The sequence below is a fragment of the Anarrhichthys ocellatus genome, unplaced genomic scaffold, assembly GCF_004355925.1.
Source record: "Anarrhichthys ocellatus isolate YVR2014 unplaced genomic scaffold, GSC_Weel_1.0 scaffold6, whole genome shotgun sequence".
Classification (NCBI taxonomy): domain Eukaryota; kingdom Metazoa; phylum Chordata; class Actinopteri; order Perciformes; family Anarhichadidae; genus Anarrhichthys; species Anarrhichthys ocellatus.
This window is the reverse complement of record NW_022280036.1, coordinates 12,558,175-12,576,119: the sequence shown is the minus strand read 5'-3', so window position 1 is coordinate 12,576,119 and position 17,945 is coordinate 12,558,175. Positions and strand designations below refer to the sequence as shown.

Genomic DNA, 17,945 nt, shown 5'->3' with positions numbered 1-17,945 from the left:
TATTCTGTTAACAGCACAACAAAGTAGGAAATAACAACTACAACCAGCTTTTTTTATTTCACAAAATTATTTATTTATTTATTCATTTCACTGATAGTTATACTTTGCATTCAAAATAAAGTCACTCTTAACCTATATTCATTATATTTGTGGACTTTAAATCATTGTTTTATTTGATGGCCTTGCTGCCCTTGCATTTGGCCTTTGTGCCCTCAAAAACTTCACACCAAACACCAAAGGCCAGGTGGCTATGCCCCTAAAATGATGAAATCCCAGGCCTGGTGACAGCACATGAGAGCAAAACGCATAAATCAGATATACACCTTAAGATATATGGAAACAGAAAGCTTTACAAAACAATCCAGTCCAAAAACAGCACCATGGCTGAAGTAAAGAGCTGATTGTAGAGGGTCCATCACTGAACGACACGTACAGTAGTACAACTACTCCATAATCTTCTACTTGGGAGATTTAAAATGCTAAAGAATTTTTCATTTTTCTATTTCATCCCCCATAACAACAAACATATGTTCCAGGGAAAAGTAAAAGCTACAGAATATTTCAGGGCAGCTGTGGGAGTAGAGGAGGTTCAATACCCATGGAGGGTCTGATGCCAGGCAGTGTGATTCACTCCCAAAAGGATTCATTAGTCTACCTGGCCAAAGGGCAAACTGCATATGGGCCATGCCATCTGGTATATCCCTTGACCACTCTTGCCAGCATTTTTAAAGTAAGGACATCCTCGCCAGAGCTCCATGCCAAACAAGCCAACAGATCATGAAGTCAAGAGAGGAAAATGTTTTATTCACCCATGCTGAAAATTCATAAAAAGGTGTGGTGATGCAGTAAATGAAATTAATTTCTGCAGAGTGTGACAGCATCTATTGTACTCTAAGCTGGTGAGTTTTATTCCAAGTGTGCTTCCTTAAAATACCTGTTATTATAAAGTGTATGAAAAAGAGCAACACAGCGTGTACGATGCCAGTAACCCACGATTTGATTGGAATCTGGATTTGTTTTTATCTGCTTCCAGGATATCTTAGACTGCTGCCTGTTAGTGGGGTTTTCACAATACAGAGCCAAGCTCAATAACAAGGAAGCACCATCTTGAATGAATCACATTTATTATCATTGATCCACCAGCAGATTCCAGCTCCGGTCTCATACTGAACTGCCTGTGGAATATTGCCCCCTCTCTGCTTTAAATAGTCCGGCTGTCACAGAGACTCATTGCCTTCAAATGAGGGCAGAGGCCTGCAGAAGCCCATACTTGACATTTCAATTCATTCAATTGAGTTTACTTGAGCCAGGTCTCCTATGATATCCATAATTCAGTTTTTCTGTAATTCAGTTTCCCAGTATTTCGCACTGATTATGTTTAAAATCTATCACTTCCTTTACTATATAGATTTACATACATGTACACGGCTATCCATTGCAAACACACAACATATTTCCCACAACAGTCAAACACAGAAAGACAATCAAGTGCCTTCTTTCAACACAATCAAAATGGAGTTTTTATGTCTTTTAAAATCTGTGTCTGATGAATTGTATTGTACAACATTTTATAATTAAATGCACACTTTTTACTTTGTTTGACGCTGGTCTACTGCTTTTGCATCTTCAGCTTCACAGTGTTTGTTATCCATCAGTTGAAATACCCTGAATAACAGGGTGCTTTTGTACGTTACACTAATGACTGATCTAATCTTTGGACATTTGTCTGCAGAATGAGCAGACAAACGAGATGTTGGTGGCTGCAGGCAATCAGGAGACACCCGTAAGCACCGGTGATATTTGGGTTTGGTCAGGTGTAATCCGTCTCCACTTTTTAAACAACCTGATTTGTCAGGTATTCAATTCACTGGATTACCAGACACCAAAATCAAACATTCCTGTCTGGTTATTTATTTTACCCATTAGCAGTCACTGCTTTTTGAGGTTCAACAGATTGTGTTGTGTGTTGAAGCAATAGTACTATCTGTAAACTAAAGGCTATTTAGGTCATTGAAAAGTGGCAAAAATGTGAGTACAATCAATTAACATTAACACAAGATCTATGGTAATAAAGCTCGGTTAAAGGACAACTGGATTTATCTGACCAGGAGAGGAGGAGCAAAGTCTAGAATTTCTCTCAATGACAGTCCCTGAAAGTTTACTTTCTTTGGACTAAATGCTTCAGCCAAGTTTAGCACACTCGACAGTAAAGACTAAAGGGCTGGCTGAGCCTCAGCTCCCTGTGAAAGGTTGACACCACTATCTTTGAGATCTATTGATACAGCTTAGGCCCCACACACATTTGAACCAATGGCTGTCCTTTCTTTATTTGAGCTGCGGCCCATTAAAAGGACCTTTTATCAGCTGACATGACCTAGATTAGAGGGCAAAGGGGAGCAAAATCACACAATTAAAGGTTGTTGAATGATGGAGGACTGTATGAGTACTCTATAATGTTATATAAAAAGGAAAAAACACTCTTGACGAAGGTCCGGAGGGACCAAAACATTTTATGATCAATATATTGTGATGCTGAGCAAAAGAAGATCTGCTTTTCTCGAGGCTCAGGTGATGCTTTTCATACTTACACCATATAATATGTTCTGTTTAAAGGTCAACTTTTAAAATCTGTATAATGGAGGATTATTGCATTCAAATACATTCTGGAAGTACAAGTCAGATTTAATATGCAAAGCAAAAGTAGGCTACCAACTGTTAGATGATTCTCTGGGTACTTGTTTTTACTTTCTATGATATCACCACTTGCAATCCATTCTTCCATTCTATTAAAAAATGCAGTTCAGAAATGAAAGAAATACTGACCATTAGACTGATTTATAAAAAAAGAAAAAACATTATAAAATGACCGCATATCTGTAACTGTGCTCATTTAGAAATGACTGGAAGAAATCAAAGTTCAAAGTATGGCAATTTGAAAGACTAGACCCTATGTTGTTGTTCTTTCTTTTTTTAAAGAGTTAATATTTGCTAGTTCCAGCTTCACAAATGCGAAGATTGTGTTGCTTTTCTTTTTCATGTATGATTGTAAACTGATTATCGTTGGGTTTTGGACTTTTCGTCAGATGAAACAAGCACTTTGATAACTTCACCGTGGGCTCTATTATAACAGGCTTGTCTCATCTACGTTCTGCCAATATATGAAAAAAACAACTACTAGAGGGGAAACTGAAAATAATCGTTAGGTGCAGCCCCGTTATTAATCCCTTCAATCTTAACATATGTAGGACTAATTCTATAGAAGATTTGTTGTATTCTGAATGAAGCCACAATCATTCCTTGTGTGCAATATTCAGTTAAAAATCCTAAACAGGGGACCTTCGCCTGTTAAATCTAGGAATGATTAATAATAATCAATTGTTATGACGAAATAACACACATGAACACAAACCTTTTTTACAAGCAATATTGCACATGCTGACTTAGGTGTTATTACTTGTCAACAAAAATCCCAAAATTTGAGGTAAACTCAATTGCTGTTAAATCACATCTGTCTGCATGTTGAAGTGAGAAAAATGCATCACGCTTGATTGATCTCACCGCTGTTCTGCCATCTGGATCTCCTCTTCATCAACCAAATCACCCACTTTCAACTATTTCCACTGGGGCTTGGGACCCAAATTGAATATGTCCAAACAAGATGACACAGATAATTCCCACAATCGCCCCAGCCATATGTTACCACACTTGGAGGCAGCTAAAAGGTTTTCTGACTTTGAAATAACTTCCAGAGTTGAAACCTTGCGTGACAGTAATGGATAGATAAATATATGGTTCGGTGTGGCGTGGAGCATCGAGGTAAAGCTTGAATAAAATCAAGCTCATGATTAGAATTGTATGGCGCACTTGCCAATCTGATGTCAGCCCTCCTTTTACTGTGATGAGCAGCCTGTGTGCTGGACAGCAGCAAACTAGGTGTAAATAAACCTGTTAAGGTTAACCTGTTAGGTAAAAGTGTTTTACCATGTGCATAAATATTGTTACAGAGAGTACACAATTGTGTTGCTTTGTTTGGATTGAAATCCCAGAGGGCAAAAAAATAGTTGTCTTTTCATTTTTTTGTCTCTATTTTCCTCCAAACATGTTTTTTGCAGAATTTCCCCAAAGATGATAAGTGCTGGAGGTGTTTCATTTTGCACAATAACAGAACTGCGACAGCCAGGTTCTGAACTGAAAGACCAGTTGGGCTAAATGAGAAGCTATTAGTGAGTTGGAAATATGAAAAAGCAATATCTCAAATTGTAGGCGAATGGCCATGAACCTCAAACCATATTTCAAAGATGGGTCAAAAGACAAGCTTAATGTAAATCACAGGAATACCATGCTATTGACATTCACAATGAGTAGGGAATAGCATTTTTCTCAAATAATAAATGACTGTAGTTTACTGGCATGGACATCAACATTGCAGGGAATTCAGCAGATTTACTGTACGTATGTGAGTCATAAGTAAGCAAAGTCTTCTGCTGTGCTCATGTCATGTGGGACAGCAGAGATGGAAAATATCAAGCATTCATGTCATCGATCATGCAAAAATGTGACGGTTACAAATGCTCTGCAATGACAACATAACACTATATCTATTTAATTTGGGGTTAATTGCCTAGAACAACAAACTTTGGCTATTGTGAGGCATCAATGTTTGTTTGGTTATCGGGCATTTCCGTTAAATCAGAGATTTCAGAAAAGGTTATAATTACGACGTGGATGTTGACATGAATGCTGTTTACATTCAGAAAGTGATAATCATGTTAACTCCAATATGACATGAATGCAGAAGTTACCTTCAAGTTTTGAGTCAAACCCAAAGTTGACACCAACAATGTTGTTAACCAAAATAACATTTTCTGATTGTGAACACGGCTTTTTAAACACAGATCAAATATACCCTGAATACAAAATGCATCCTCAATGCACAATAGTTCAAGACTAAATCACATCCCAAGCAGTGAATATCAAGTTCCAAGTATCCATTAATTGTAGTCAGGCCACTTCAAATACTCTTTGAAATCTGATCTGCTGCTCTCACTTCGTCTGCTTTACAGGTTGGAGCATTCACGTTGAGCTTTTTACAAATGTCCAATCCGACTCCTGCATTCTGACTAATTTCCCCTACATTTCTTATGCAGCTATTATCTGAAACCGATGTGCGTGCTTCCAGGTTGGCTCTTGTGTTAAATGTCAAAGGTAAGGCATCGTAGTGGAGCGCCAGTCATGCATGAATTATATCAAAGCAGACCTTCGTCATGGACAGTGCCTGTGACAAATTTTCCAAACAGAATTTACACCAGTGTTCAGGATGAGCCCTGTAAGTGAAAATAAGAACATAATAGCATATGAATTTTTAAATCACACCCATGGGAGGAGGCATTACACAGTGCCTCATAAGGTGTTTCTGAATTATAGCAATCTGTGGCTGCTAAAAGCTTATTTTTGCTCTCTTGTACTCTTATGTCAAACAAGTTCATAATGATAAGGTAACATGTGCACCATAAGTCATATCAGACATGTCAAATTCAGGGAAGAAAATGTATATTTTGAGAATACACAACCAGCTTGACTAAAGCATATATTTGATAAAGGAGATCAATTCGTGTTTTTTTTGTCCTGACAATTATGATACTTCTTCCTGAAGTATTTTACTAACTAAACATACTTTTCTGCAATTTAAGTTTCCTTTAAGCATTAGGTTTCATTTAAGCATGAGGTCAATGAGGTAGAACATACATTTAACAAACACAAAAAGATCTCTGAATCCTATATTAATGAAACTATGGCATCAGTTGAAATTGCCAACTCTGATCTCGCATCAACTGTCCTAAATAAATAGTCAAAACCAATTAAATATGATTCATAACGCTAATGCTTTTTCTGGAGGACATACATAAGACATGATACTAAACAAAGGCTCTTGGTGCCTTACTCGTTATTGTATCAGTGAAAGGACTGGAGCCTACAAATACCAAGATACAGGAATGTGATATCTATCGACAGACTTAAGATTGTGAGTAACGTAATAAAGTCAGCAGTAACGTTATAGCTGTGAACGTAGCAGTGCTGCGTGTGTACAGTTTAGCCTCGAGTCCGTGATTAAATGCTACAACACCTGAACACCCAAGACAAGCCCCCGTGTCCTGCTTGCAACCTGCAGGTGAAAGTGAAAGGGAAAGGAAGCAATCGGTCCAACTCAGGCTAACTTAAGGTGGGCTGACCTTTTAAGGTGGACCAGCTATTCTCATTTTAGTCACAGTCTAGCTTTTAAACATTGCCAGATTACCTGCTCCGCTGCCCGCCATATAAATTGACTCACATTATCCAGTATAATGCATTTACTCAATTACAGGGTTTGGCTTGCTTTTAAGCTACTGAAATCAAAGCATTTCTGAACCAACACACTGATGTGTTGGTGGAGTTTTGTTTACTACTAAGTAGACCCAATGCCCCGGGATTCACAATTTCTGTCACGCCAACTGTGCACATGTGTTCTTGATCAATCTAATTATTAATTAATCATCATCATTAATGTCCCTAACAAAAGTTCAAAAATATAGCACTCTCTTGTCTTCAAGATGTTTGATACTATTGTACGAGTGTATTTCAGTTCATCACACTGAATATTTGAGGCTATAGACTGAAGAAGAGGAGACATATGGTGAGGTCATTGTGATTCATCATGCTAACTGGTGCGTGACTCAGTCCTAAACACAACAGCTGGTGGTCTGAAGAGCCCGAGGTATAGAGCCCCAGGGTACGAGATGACCAGCCCACTCATTTACCGGCAGCTTACACAGGGGACAAGAATCAGCGGGGTTCTGGGAGCAGGAGACGAAGCTGGCTTCTTTTCAGATTCTACCACCCTCCAGGAGCAAAAGAACGAGGACTCGCCAAGAAGCATCACAATGGCAGATGTTTCATTTGACACATGAAAAGATTCGAGGGCCCAAAAATATGTAAACACTGGACACAGGCTCATTAACCCATCCACTTCAATAAACCCTTTCCAAAATGCTTGGACCTCCTTCCCCACAGGCTTTCGTTTAATGAAATTGGAACTATGGAGGCTGGAGATATTCTCAAGCCTCATCAATATTCTCAGTTCTTGAAACTGGTCCTCTGTTGCCAGTGAGGTTACATGAGCTTGTCACATTTGTCACGACAGCGAGGCCCCCTGGAGCAGCACTATCTGGCCCCATTCAAGTCAGTGGTGTGAGCCTAGATATCTTTCACTGCAAGACTGCTTTACGCTCTCATCAGCTGCAAGGATGGGTGATTTCAATGAACCGTTGGTTCACCCCTGCTGTTCTTCTTTAGTTCCAGATGAATTCTACTGCCGTTCTGAAGAACTTTGGTAGTCCTACTTCAAAAAACTTCATTACAAGCCAATTTGATAAAAAAAAAAAAAAATACAATATGTGGTTCTATTATACATGCAAAATGCATCCAGTTATGCAAGCTATTAATAAAAGGCACTGTTGTAAAAATGGTGCAAAAGAAAAATAACTATTTTTATTATCTCAATTGCAAAACCTCTTTCACCTTCTTCTCCCTCAAAGTGCTGTTAATTATTTAATGCACATTTTTGAATTCTTTTGCAGGGATCAATCATCATAAAAAACAGTAACATCAGTATAATTTTTTCTCCCACAGATCACTGAGTATAAAAGCAACAGTGTGCATGAACTGGAGTAATAAGGTAATGAGGCAACACAGGTTAAAGGAACAAAGGGCACATGCGGTTGTCATTATACCCCCCAGGGCATTTCACTGCAAAGTCTATTATTTAACATTATAATTAGAGCCCAGAAATGTGTCCCGGGGTTAAGATCAGCCCTCTATATTTTTACATTAAGATAAAAATAATAACGATCCCCAATTAGTCTCTCCACCTCAAAGCCGCAAACGAGATCACACTTAACTGGGTCATGAACTCTTGTAATCGGTATGAATTTACCAATTTATAACTAAGACAACATGCTTTCCTTGCATGTCTTGTCCTGGCTAACAACTACCTCTCTTTGAAAACACAATTTATAACAAATCCGAAGACTTTTAGGAGTGTTGCAAGCTCGGCACTGTGGTTGCTATTGTCTTGTTACTCGCGGAGGCAGTATCATCTATTCACTTGAGAGATGCAGTCATGCAGTTGGAACTCTCTTGTTACGCCCACTGCAACGCTGCTGTCATGAATTCATTGAACTCGAATTCCAGTTTACTGATTGCACCATTTAGGTAAACACTGTACCGTGCTGCCACAGAATATTAAGTTGAAATGTTTTCCCTGTTGTCCCATTTGCAAATGTTGATCAAGTGCATATGATTCATAAAGCATATGCTCATTTATTAGAAATGAGAGAAGCGGGAGTAACACACGGCTTCACGGATGCAGATCACTGAGAGTGCAAAGTCCTTGTTTACTTTATCACTGAATCTCCTGAACTAAACCCTCACTGAGCCTCCACTATTGCAGGGCAAAGGATAGCACAAAAGCAGCACCCACACAGCATCAGAGCCAAGCATGTCTTAATCTCAGCGAGTATGTTACACGCACACTGTATTCCAGTTATATTATAGCCTGGTTAGGCCATACTGTGTACATAACTGTCCAATTTGTATTTCCAATATACACATAATAAATAATCAACACCAGCTTCAGCAAATACATTCAACTCAATGTGTAACTAGGGTTCTATTAATCCTGGGTGACCACCAGAGACGGCACGTAGTAACCAGATATCTAGAAGAAGGAAACAGAACTCTCCACCCAGCCGTAAACTGATTTCGGTATCTAGGTAGGGTGCTGCCCAGATTGGAGAGAATGTGCCACTGCCTTATACTTCGGGTCATGGAGTACAAGGCAATGTCAAAGAATTTTCTTTGCTCTAGGGAACAAAATGAATTGATTTTTTCTGGAAGAAAGAAAAAGAACTGTTGCTGCAGTGAAACTGCAGACCGGGACCGCAATCAATTGAGGGTATATCTACTTATTCAAGAAAGTTTATTTAGTGTTAAAGGATATGTCTGGTGACATACCAGTGAATCTTTTTCAACAAAACTTTCCCAACTAACAATGAATTGATGCCACTTACAGGTATAGACTGTGAAGCCCACGTCTGGCATAACTTATTCATCAGTGCATAGAGCTCCATTTTTGTCCACAAACCTTCAAAATGAGCCACATTTTTGCACTCTATGACATTTAACACAGGCATTGAATAGTTTAATTGTCCTAAAAATGTAAAGACTCCACCGGGCAACAAATCCGCCACTAAAAATCGTCCCCAATAAATACAATATCTACTTCTATTTGAGTAGAGTGTGAGTAGACAGTGTCCAGCTTTTTTAGGGAAATAACTAAATATTTTCAAAATGAAAGTATATATTTATGAGCTGTTTTTGAGGATTGATGTTTTCAGTAGGATTGAATGGGCTTGTAGCTTAAAGCCACATGCATGCTGGGGAATTCAGTATAAGTATTGACAGAATATTACCAGCCTTATTCTTTACTACACCCCCACACGACCTTACATGAAGGTATCCAATATTCAATGTTTTGCTTCAACAACTCAGTGACAAAAGTATAACTATATTTAGAGTCCTGAATGATGTTCACAGGTCTTAAAGTTAGCCATTGAAGCGCTGCTGTGGCATTCTTTGTACTAAAACAATATCTGCATGTTGGAGCAACTGCTCTTTTTGATTTTGCTACATCAAAAGCCTCCCACAACGAAGGCCTTTCAGGTCTAGAAACTGTCTATGTTTTTTCTCAACAACAACAGTGTCATTGTCAAGTTTTAACGCCAATTCCACCACTGTTGTCTGAATCTGTTGACAGCGTCTGATGTTTCCATGACAATTTTGGCACGTTATGTTTATCTGTCCTTAATGCTTGTTTACTTCCAAGTCCCTGGGGGGCAGCTTATTTAGCAAATTTCATCAGCCATGTGTACTTGTCTGTGTCTGAAAAACAAAAACAAAAAGTCCCCAGTGTGAAATGTATTTGCATCCTTGACACCTTGATATGACATACCCGTGTGGGTTTTCCCAAAAGCATTGTGTGGCGCTCATCTCTCTGAGCCTTATCATTGGTGTCAAGCTTGGGACTTCTATATTCAGACTACCCTCCAGAGGCAAAACGTCTCTGTGGGTAAAAAGAAAGACCACAGCAAGAAACACAACAGAACTCCTTGGTTCTCCAACACACACACGCTATAATAAATGATGGTAGGAAAACCACAAACACCCTCTTAGAGAGTGATTAGCGCTGTCTGTGTAGTAAACAGTATGCTTTATATGGCTCCAGGTCAATCCTAAGGGTCTCTCCTACTCAGACATTAATAGGAAGGCCACGATGTAATCATTCCTGCACCACACTCACCCACTGACAGAGGAATCCTAGGGGAATCACTTTTCCCAGTGGAGGTATACCACATGTGACTTTCCCTTCTGTTACCTCCCGAGGCAGTTTTTCTTTCACCAATGTATTAACGAAAGAAGCAAAGTTGAACGCTTCCTCTCTTTTTGTAGAAACAAGTATGAAAGGCAGCACGTAGCGATACTTCTGAGCAACACAAACAGTGAGTCAGATCACTAATCCCTCAAATTCACATGGATTACATCCTACCTGACTCCCTCCTTGTATCCCACACAGAGTTACCTCTCAAGTCATGAGTTCAACACATGGCTGGTCAAGGATGCTCTCCATGCCTATATGCTCTCTTCTACCGAGTAGATTTGTTCTTCATACTTATTTTATGTGCTCTCACTTCTAATCCCTATAAACATACAATCACATCCATCCATAGACTTTTTGCTGTTATTTTCTAGTTCCTCTTAAGGCTTGAGAGTGTTGAGATCCTTAATCCCACCATCCATTACTGATTTAGGCCAGCAGTTGATTGAAAACTGGGGGGGGGGGGGGGTGGGAAAGCTATAGCATTCTCCTACACTAGCCAGAGGCTTTTCACACTACTCAAAAAACACCATAAATGGTGCTGAGGAAGGCTGCCAGGAAGCTTGCAGGCCATATGCATTTCATACATGAATGACTGCGGACGGCTGACACATTCTTCAGGAGACGACAACTGTCAAATATTCTCAATCGCCAGAACCGACAAAAGGTGCACAGCTGGATGACATACATTGAAACTCATTTGGATGTTCAATGCATACAACTGCTAAACTGCTACGCACACACACGCACACACAGAAATACACACACACACACAAACACACACAGCCTAATCTCCCTCACATCTCATTAACTGTTTTCTCTGAAGATGTATACAGGCTGGCAAGAGACTTATTTCCAATTTGGCAGAGCCAAGAGCATCTTAATGGGCTTTGGAAAATATGCCCTACAGAATATTTATATGGATGTTTGCTATGCAAGGGCTTTTAGAGTGGTATTCCCACACTTTCACTAAAGGTCTCATGTCACGCCATTATTTTGTGATTAAGCATCTGGCAGTGAACACATCTACAATCACCCCCAGATTTATTTCACATACCTGCCCGGCATGTAGAGTAATTAAAAATAGTTCAGTGCAACAAATTCTGTCATTTTAAAAATCCTCAGCGAAATGGTGAGACAGATCGTTTGTAATTTCTGTACAGTTTATTGCTAAAAACTTCAAACCTGATTCTTGCAATGGAATCTTAAGGGAACTTGGCATAAACGAACTGTACTTACAGCTTTGATGATGAATAAATTGTGTCATCTTCTTGAATCATTTGCAATTTCAACCAATTAAATCTAAAGACCCTCAAATATTTATCTAATATGGAACAACAAGGGCTTAAACCTGCTTTAAAAATACATATGAATACAAGATTTTGTTGTTTTGAAGTTCTGAAAATGTGTATCTAAGTCAGCCTCTTGAGAATCTTAAATTCAGATGTTAATCAGTATTGTAAGATGGTTTATTTTAAGAGCTAAAGTGATCTCTGTCGAGAAAGCTCAAATGTTGACAATATTAACTGTTACAGAAGGTTCACGAGGGTCCTTCATTTCAGCACAAACAGCAAAGATTTCTGATACCTGGGTTGCGTTTAAGGGAATTGGGGGACTGCATGCGTCTGACAACCTACAAAGCACAGATCACAGTCATAAGCAGAGAGATGTTGCAGCTTCAGGAATCCACAGGAGGACAAATGATGCCGGATTGTGTAGCAGGTAATAACTATTCTGTTAACGAGGGATCAAATAATATTCTTGAAAGTTGCTACCCATGAACCCCAAAGGTAATTGTTATTCTTGAGAAAAGAAATATAAGAGTCAGGCACTGCATTAATAGGAACAGCAGCACATCAAGTGATTTTGTTTCAAAGACGAAGCAAAGAGCCGAGTCCACCCATGAGATTCCGAGCCGCTCTGTGTAAGTAGATGTTGATATTAACAGCAAAGCCTCGGAGCAAGAGCTCCCTGGCAGGGTCTGACTGAGGCATTTTGGGAGCCGTTGTGTTTGTGAACAAAGGGCTGACAATCAAGCAGCATTGTGTGCATGACACTATAACTAACGGCTGACACATGCACACAAGGGTGATCTTCACAGGCAAGCTGTATTGTTGGCTGACTGCTGTGTAAAACACCAGGCAGGCGAATGTACGCTGACAACGTGGACACGAGAGAGGAGGAATCATAAGCTTGACCTGGTTGAATGAAGCTGTCCACCAGGCAGTTATAGGCATTTTTCAGCAGCGTGCTGGCACTATTCCGAGACACATCAACGTTATAAAAACTATTTTAAAACCAGTACGATTTTTCTAACTGGCCTCTACCTCCCATCACTGCACTGTAAGCCATCTGAGGCTCTCAAGAGTCCTTAGGCAAAAAAGAGAAAGTAGCACTCTTTAATCAATGAAGTGAACCTCTAACCGTATGTCTGCATCGGTGTCAAACAGTCATTTCAGTCCCAGAATATAACGATGTGTGATGTCAATTTGCCAAGCCCAGCTGTGAGTATGACAGATGTGTTATACTGCTGAACGTGCATTACATCTCTTCATGGTAAAACCACATACGTAATTCTGACTGTGTCGCAGGAAGCGGGAGACTGTACACTGAATGTTTCTGCTTTCTATCCTACATTTGTAGTTTTCAGGGGTTATTACTCGGTCACTCTGTCAGTGAAAAAAAAACGACATACTGGGCAGTTACACATTGAATGGAATGTATTGGCAGAATATCTGCCAAGATGATACAAATCGATAGTTTGGAGCAGGAAAATGCCAATCAAGAACTGATAGTGTTGCGTTATATAATCGAGAGAAATTTTTTGTGGGGAGTAATGAACTGAAAACTGATGACATGACAATGTTGATATAAATACCACTTGTCAGCTTGCTGTAAAATCAGTTGTTCACGGGACCGCAAAGTTTTAGCCCACCATCCCATCGACAGAATTATGCATTGACGTTTTTTTCATGGACAATTAAAAGAATAAATATCTAAAACCTGATTTAAAGTCCGTCATGGATTTATGGCTGGAGCGCTCTGAGCTCCAGCGCTCCCTCCCCTCTCCAGGTCTCGAGGTACGAGTGCCAGTCCATGGGGTATTTAACAAATGTTTCCATTATCATCAGGATTTAATCACATGCACACAGATATTTTCAGCAAAAGCGATATTCATGTGTATGGAGCCTCCATGCAGAATGGTGACTGAACAGCCATCAGCCACTATCGGAGCCCAGTTCCCCTGATAGCAATAGTTTGTAAAACGCCCTATCGGCGGTGATTAATCAGTTAACCACTTTACAGATTTAGGTAAAAAGAGAGCAAAAATGCTGGCGTCCTGGTGCGATCCTTGAAACATCAATTTGGGGTTTCTGCTCTGATACTTAACCAGGATCTTTATGTTCTGGATAAGTTTTATGACTCTGACTGGAGCCCATGGGAACAATTCAAACACTGCTGTAAAATGTCAATAATGGATGGCCTTTAGAATTAGATAGTAGCTGTGTAAATGGGCTTATTCTGACCAAAATGCAAAGAAAGAAACCATCAAAGTCCCACACACAAATGCACGTAATTAAAAAAGCTATACTTTTTATATTTAGAATAATTGTCCAATTTATTTAATTCAAGTTGTTTAAGATTCATTATGAACTAAAATTAAAAATGTGTTCAATTATTAGCCTATTGTATTTAAATATGCAGAAACTAACATCTGTGGAAACACATCTGTGTGTGTCACCTCTTAAATAATGTAGCTCAGCTTGTCAGTGGCTGTCAAAATAATTAGCTTATGCAAATGGCGGCTTACAACCTGAGGTAGCCACTTCTCCAGAAGTATTAAACCTGTGTTTAGCATCTAGAGGCAAAGTAGCATGACATGGCAAATGATGGAGGGATGAGCGCTAACGCTGCACATGCAGCTTTCCACACGTTTGTATTAGCATAGCTAATTAGGCATAATTGAGTGCTTTCTACTATCCCATCTCCTGAGGCTTATATCTTACGCCTGTTGTATTTATGCAAAGGTTATTTGGAGACAACAAAATCAAATTACACACGGTGTACAGGCTGTAGATGAATTGCAATTAGGATTTGATCACAGCTCCAAACACATAGTGATCTATAACGTGGCCACAGACCTCTGTCGTTGACTTTGACTCGCTGAGGTTCCAAGTAGAGGACAAGTGTTATATGACATAGAAGAATAAAAACAACTCTACATAATCTAATAACAGTATGTCCAGGTATTTCCAAATAATTCATGAAACATTATCTGACACGTTCGATCACAAACCGTGACAAAAAGGAAATGGGGGTAACATTAGTAGCCACTACGTCTGTCTAGCTTGCGGTGCTTTGTCATATCAGAAACAAATAATTGAATAAAAATAATAACACAGCAGCATTGTTTTAGTTGATGTAAGTTTTGAACACTTGCATGATATCATGCAAAAAAAATCTGGACATTAATTATTTCAACCACAGTGTGTTTTGCCTTTATATTTGAGCCAGAGGGAGACAGCTTAAAATGTCTCCCTCTGAGTTGATGCTGAATATTTGTTACAGAATAAATGTGGGAACAAAGTTTTCCTTTTTGCTTTTGCATATTTCACCACTGCTCTAGATGCAGATTATATCAATGCTGCATTATATCAATTGATTACTTGGTACATTTTGAAAAAGGTCTGACTAGTCAATAAGGGCACGATCTGGAAAATTTGCCAGATGGACTTCTAATTCTTAGATTAAATACAGAAGATGTATTCGTACTGCGAGGATCCCTCGTACACACACAGACTAACACACAAACGTTCAACCAGTAACAAAAGTATCAAATTCACAGCCAGCCAAAACCCTGTTAAAGTGAAATAAGGCGGTTCTATGATCATTACTGTCTGACACTGCCAATTACCGATACGGTATCTCTATTTTGTCTGTACGAGGCAAAAGAGGGATTAACTTCAGGCCTCTCTGCTTCCCGTCTTCCCTCTCATGAAGCTGACTATGTTTACTGACTAATCTACTTTCCTGCTTTGACCATAAATGTGATTACCACCACACAAGAGATAATAAAACCCCATATCTCTGCTGCACAAGAATTAAAACCTAAGCTGTAGCCTTGAGGAATATCGAAAAGAAGAAAAAAAAGGAACCCTCAGCAAAAAGGAATATTTCGTGCTGAGCGCATAGAGCCCCCTACTGGTAAACTGCATTCACTATTTGGCAAAGTACAACACAACAAGAGCTCCATGATCTTCTGTTGAATGCCAGCAACAGGTATGCAGCTACTTTCAAAATGTATCTTCTCGTGTTCCACTGTCGCAATGTCAATCTTTCACTGTCTCCATCTAAGAAGCTGTATTGGTGAATTATCTCTAATCTGGGGACTGCAAGTAAATCCCGTACTGACGGCTCACATGCAAGTCTTGAAGTCAACTCATTGGGGTGACTAAGTTTATGTGCTTTTACCAATTTCAATGTACTTCAACTCTACAGCAATGGATAGGTGGACACTTGATGTGCAACATGACAGGTGGATCATTTTGGCTGTAGATTTTAAATACAGTGTTTGGTGTCGACTTAATGCAAGATAATAAATGAAATGCAGTGATTCATCATCAAGCAACTGTGGACATGGAGAGGATCATACTGAACTTTAAATAGGAAGAACAGATATTGTTCCACTCTACTGCAGTGACATGCTCGCAATAAGCCCAACAAACATACCGGCTGCATCTACATTACATTCAGACAAATCCTTTGGCAATGTCTATCATGAAACGTGGCATGTTGCCAAAACAGTACTTTTGACTCCATTTGGAGCCTCTGATAAACAAAAAGGGGGGCCACGGTACCTGGCGACTTAAATGCTCAGAGGTTTGAGGGAGATCACATAGTTCAGGTTGTGTGTGTGTGTGTGTGTGTGTGTGTGTGTGTGTGTGTGTGTGTGTGTGTGTGGCGATCATCATCATAAATGTTCCATTCGAAGGGGAAACAAGACACGGCACGTGGCGAACGGGGGCGACCGGTGCTTGATTAGTCGATTTCGCCTACCTGATATTTCCTGATGAGGCACATTGACGAGGCTGAATCCTTTAGCGTTATAAGCCTGCCTTGCCTCGCTACAGCTCCGCGCTTTGCTTTCAGCAGCAGATGACAGGGACAGCACCGACAGAGTACATAAGGCGACTTGCAGTCTCCACATCGCATACATCAGTGAAATCCTTGATAATGTTTGCAGGGAAATACGAGCTCCGTCAGATAAAAAAAACACACACACACTGATTGTCAAAAGAAAATAAGCTGTTTGAGGGATTCCTCCAGTGAGCAGGATGTCAGATGTCCATTCAAACAAAAAATGTAAAAAAAAAAAAAAATCACTCCTCACTTTAGATACTGGTACGTCCACCTCATTGCAAAAAGCTGCGTCTCTTCCACCGCGATAGAAGAAAAAAGACCCCGGCGAGCCCGACTGCTCCCGGCTTGGACAGATCCGTCTGAAGACAGTTGCTACCTGGTGCTGCTCTCTGTGCATACAACTTCTCCCGCAGACACAGCAGCAGCCCTGTGTTCGTGTCAGTGGGAGGAAAGCGAAATGCAACGGAGACGCACGCTGCACGGCGAGCAGAGCGCACAAGGGCAGGGCAAAACATGGAGTGGAGTGGCTGCGACTTCAGCTGGTTCGCATCCAGGGGCGCGTACTGTCCCCTGCCTTAGCGCATCCTCCTTGGTAATGCGCACCAGAACACATTACTGTGGAGACACGTGTTGGTGGAGGCGCGGGGACCTGGAGGTAGTGTAAGCGGAGTAGATGTACACATCGCCCTGGTTATTTTATTGTCTTTTATTTATGAGTACAAACTCACAGAACGCCAGCTGATTTGATGATGATAATAACATATGGAAGTAATATGATATAGCCTATCAAATTGACCTCGAACAAACAGACATAGATAACGTGATCCACTTCTGTTTAATCTCTAACAAGTATGTGCAACTTTTCACATTTTTATTTTTTTTAACTCAATTTCATCATTTTTAGGTCAGATCCTGATAGTTAGACAGTGTATACATTTTTATGAAATGACCACACATCGTTGACATATTCTCATGTACAAAAACCACAATGCTTTCAATGGGGCAGAGGCGTTTGCTAGTTTTATTTCTATACAGACAATTTTACCTAATTTAACTTTACCGGCCACAAATAATGCAGTACCTAGCAGCACAGAACCGGCTCGTCACACTATAACATTAATGATTAAAAACATGTTTTCTTCAACAAAGAGAAAACTTTGTTTGAAGAAGGAGAAAAAGTTGTCTTGTTATAATGAAGACAATCTAATAAGAACAGTGTCTCGTTATAACTTCATTCTCTCTTGAGTATAAAAGTAGAGTGCATCTCATAATACCTCGTAACACTCCTGCGGTGTGTTTTTGTGGAATTGGGAGCTACAGCTTGCTTGTTAAAATC

At 39.8% G+C, this 17,945-nt stretch overlaps 1 protein-coding gene across 2 annotated transcripts in view; it reads right to left on the bottom strand.

Moving 5' to 3' along the window:
- The window catches only part of LOC116383129 (glypican-6-like), a 123,203-nt gene extending 105,993 nt beyond the window's left edge, over window positions 1-17,210 (bottom strand). For both annotated transcript variants that reach the window (XM_031846709.1, XM_031846710.1), the window contains exon 1: window positions 16,526-17,210. In XM_031846709.1, coding sequence (XP_031702569.1) covers window positions 16,526-17,006 — 481 coding nt within the window. In that variant the 5' untranslated portion in view covers window positions 17,007-17,210. The remainder of the gene's footprint in view (window positions 1-16,525) is intronic.
- Between the last annotated feature and the right edge of the window lie 735 nt (window positions 17,211-17,945).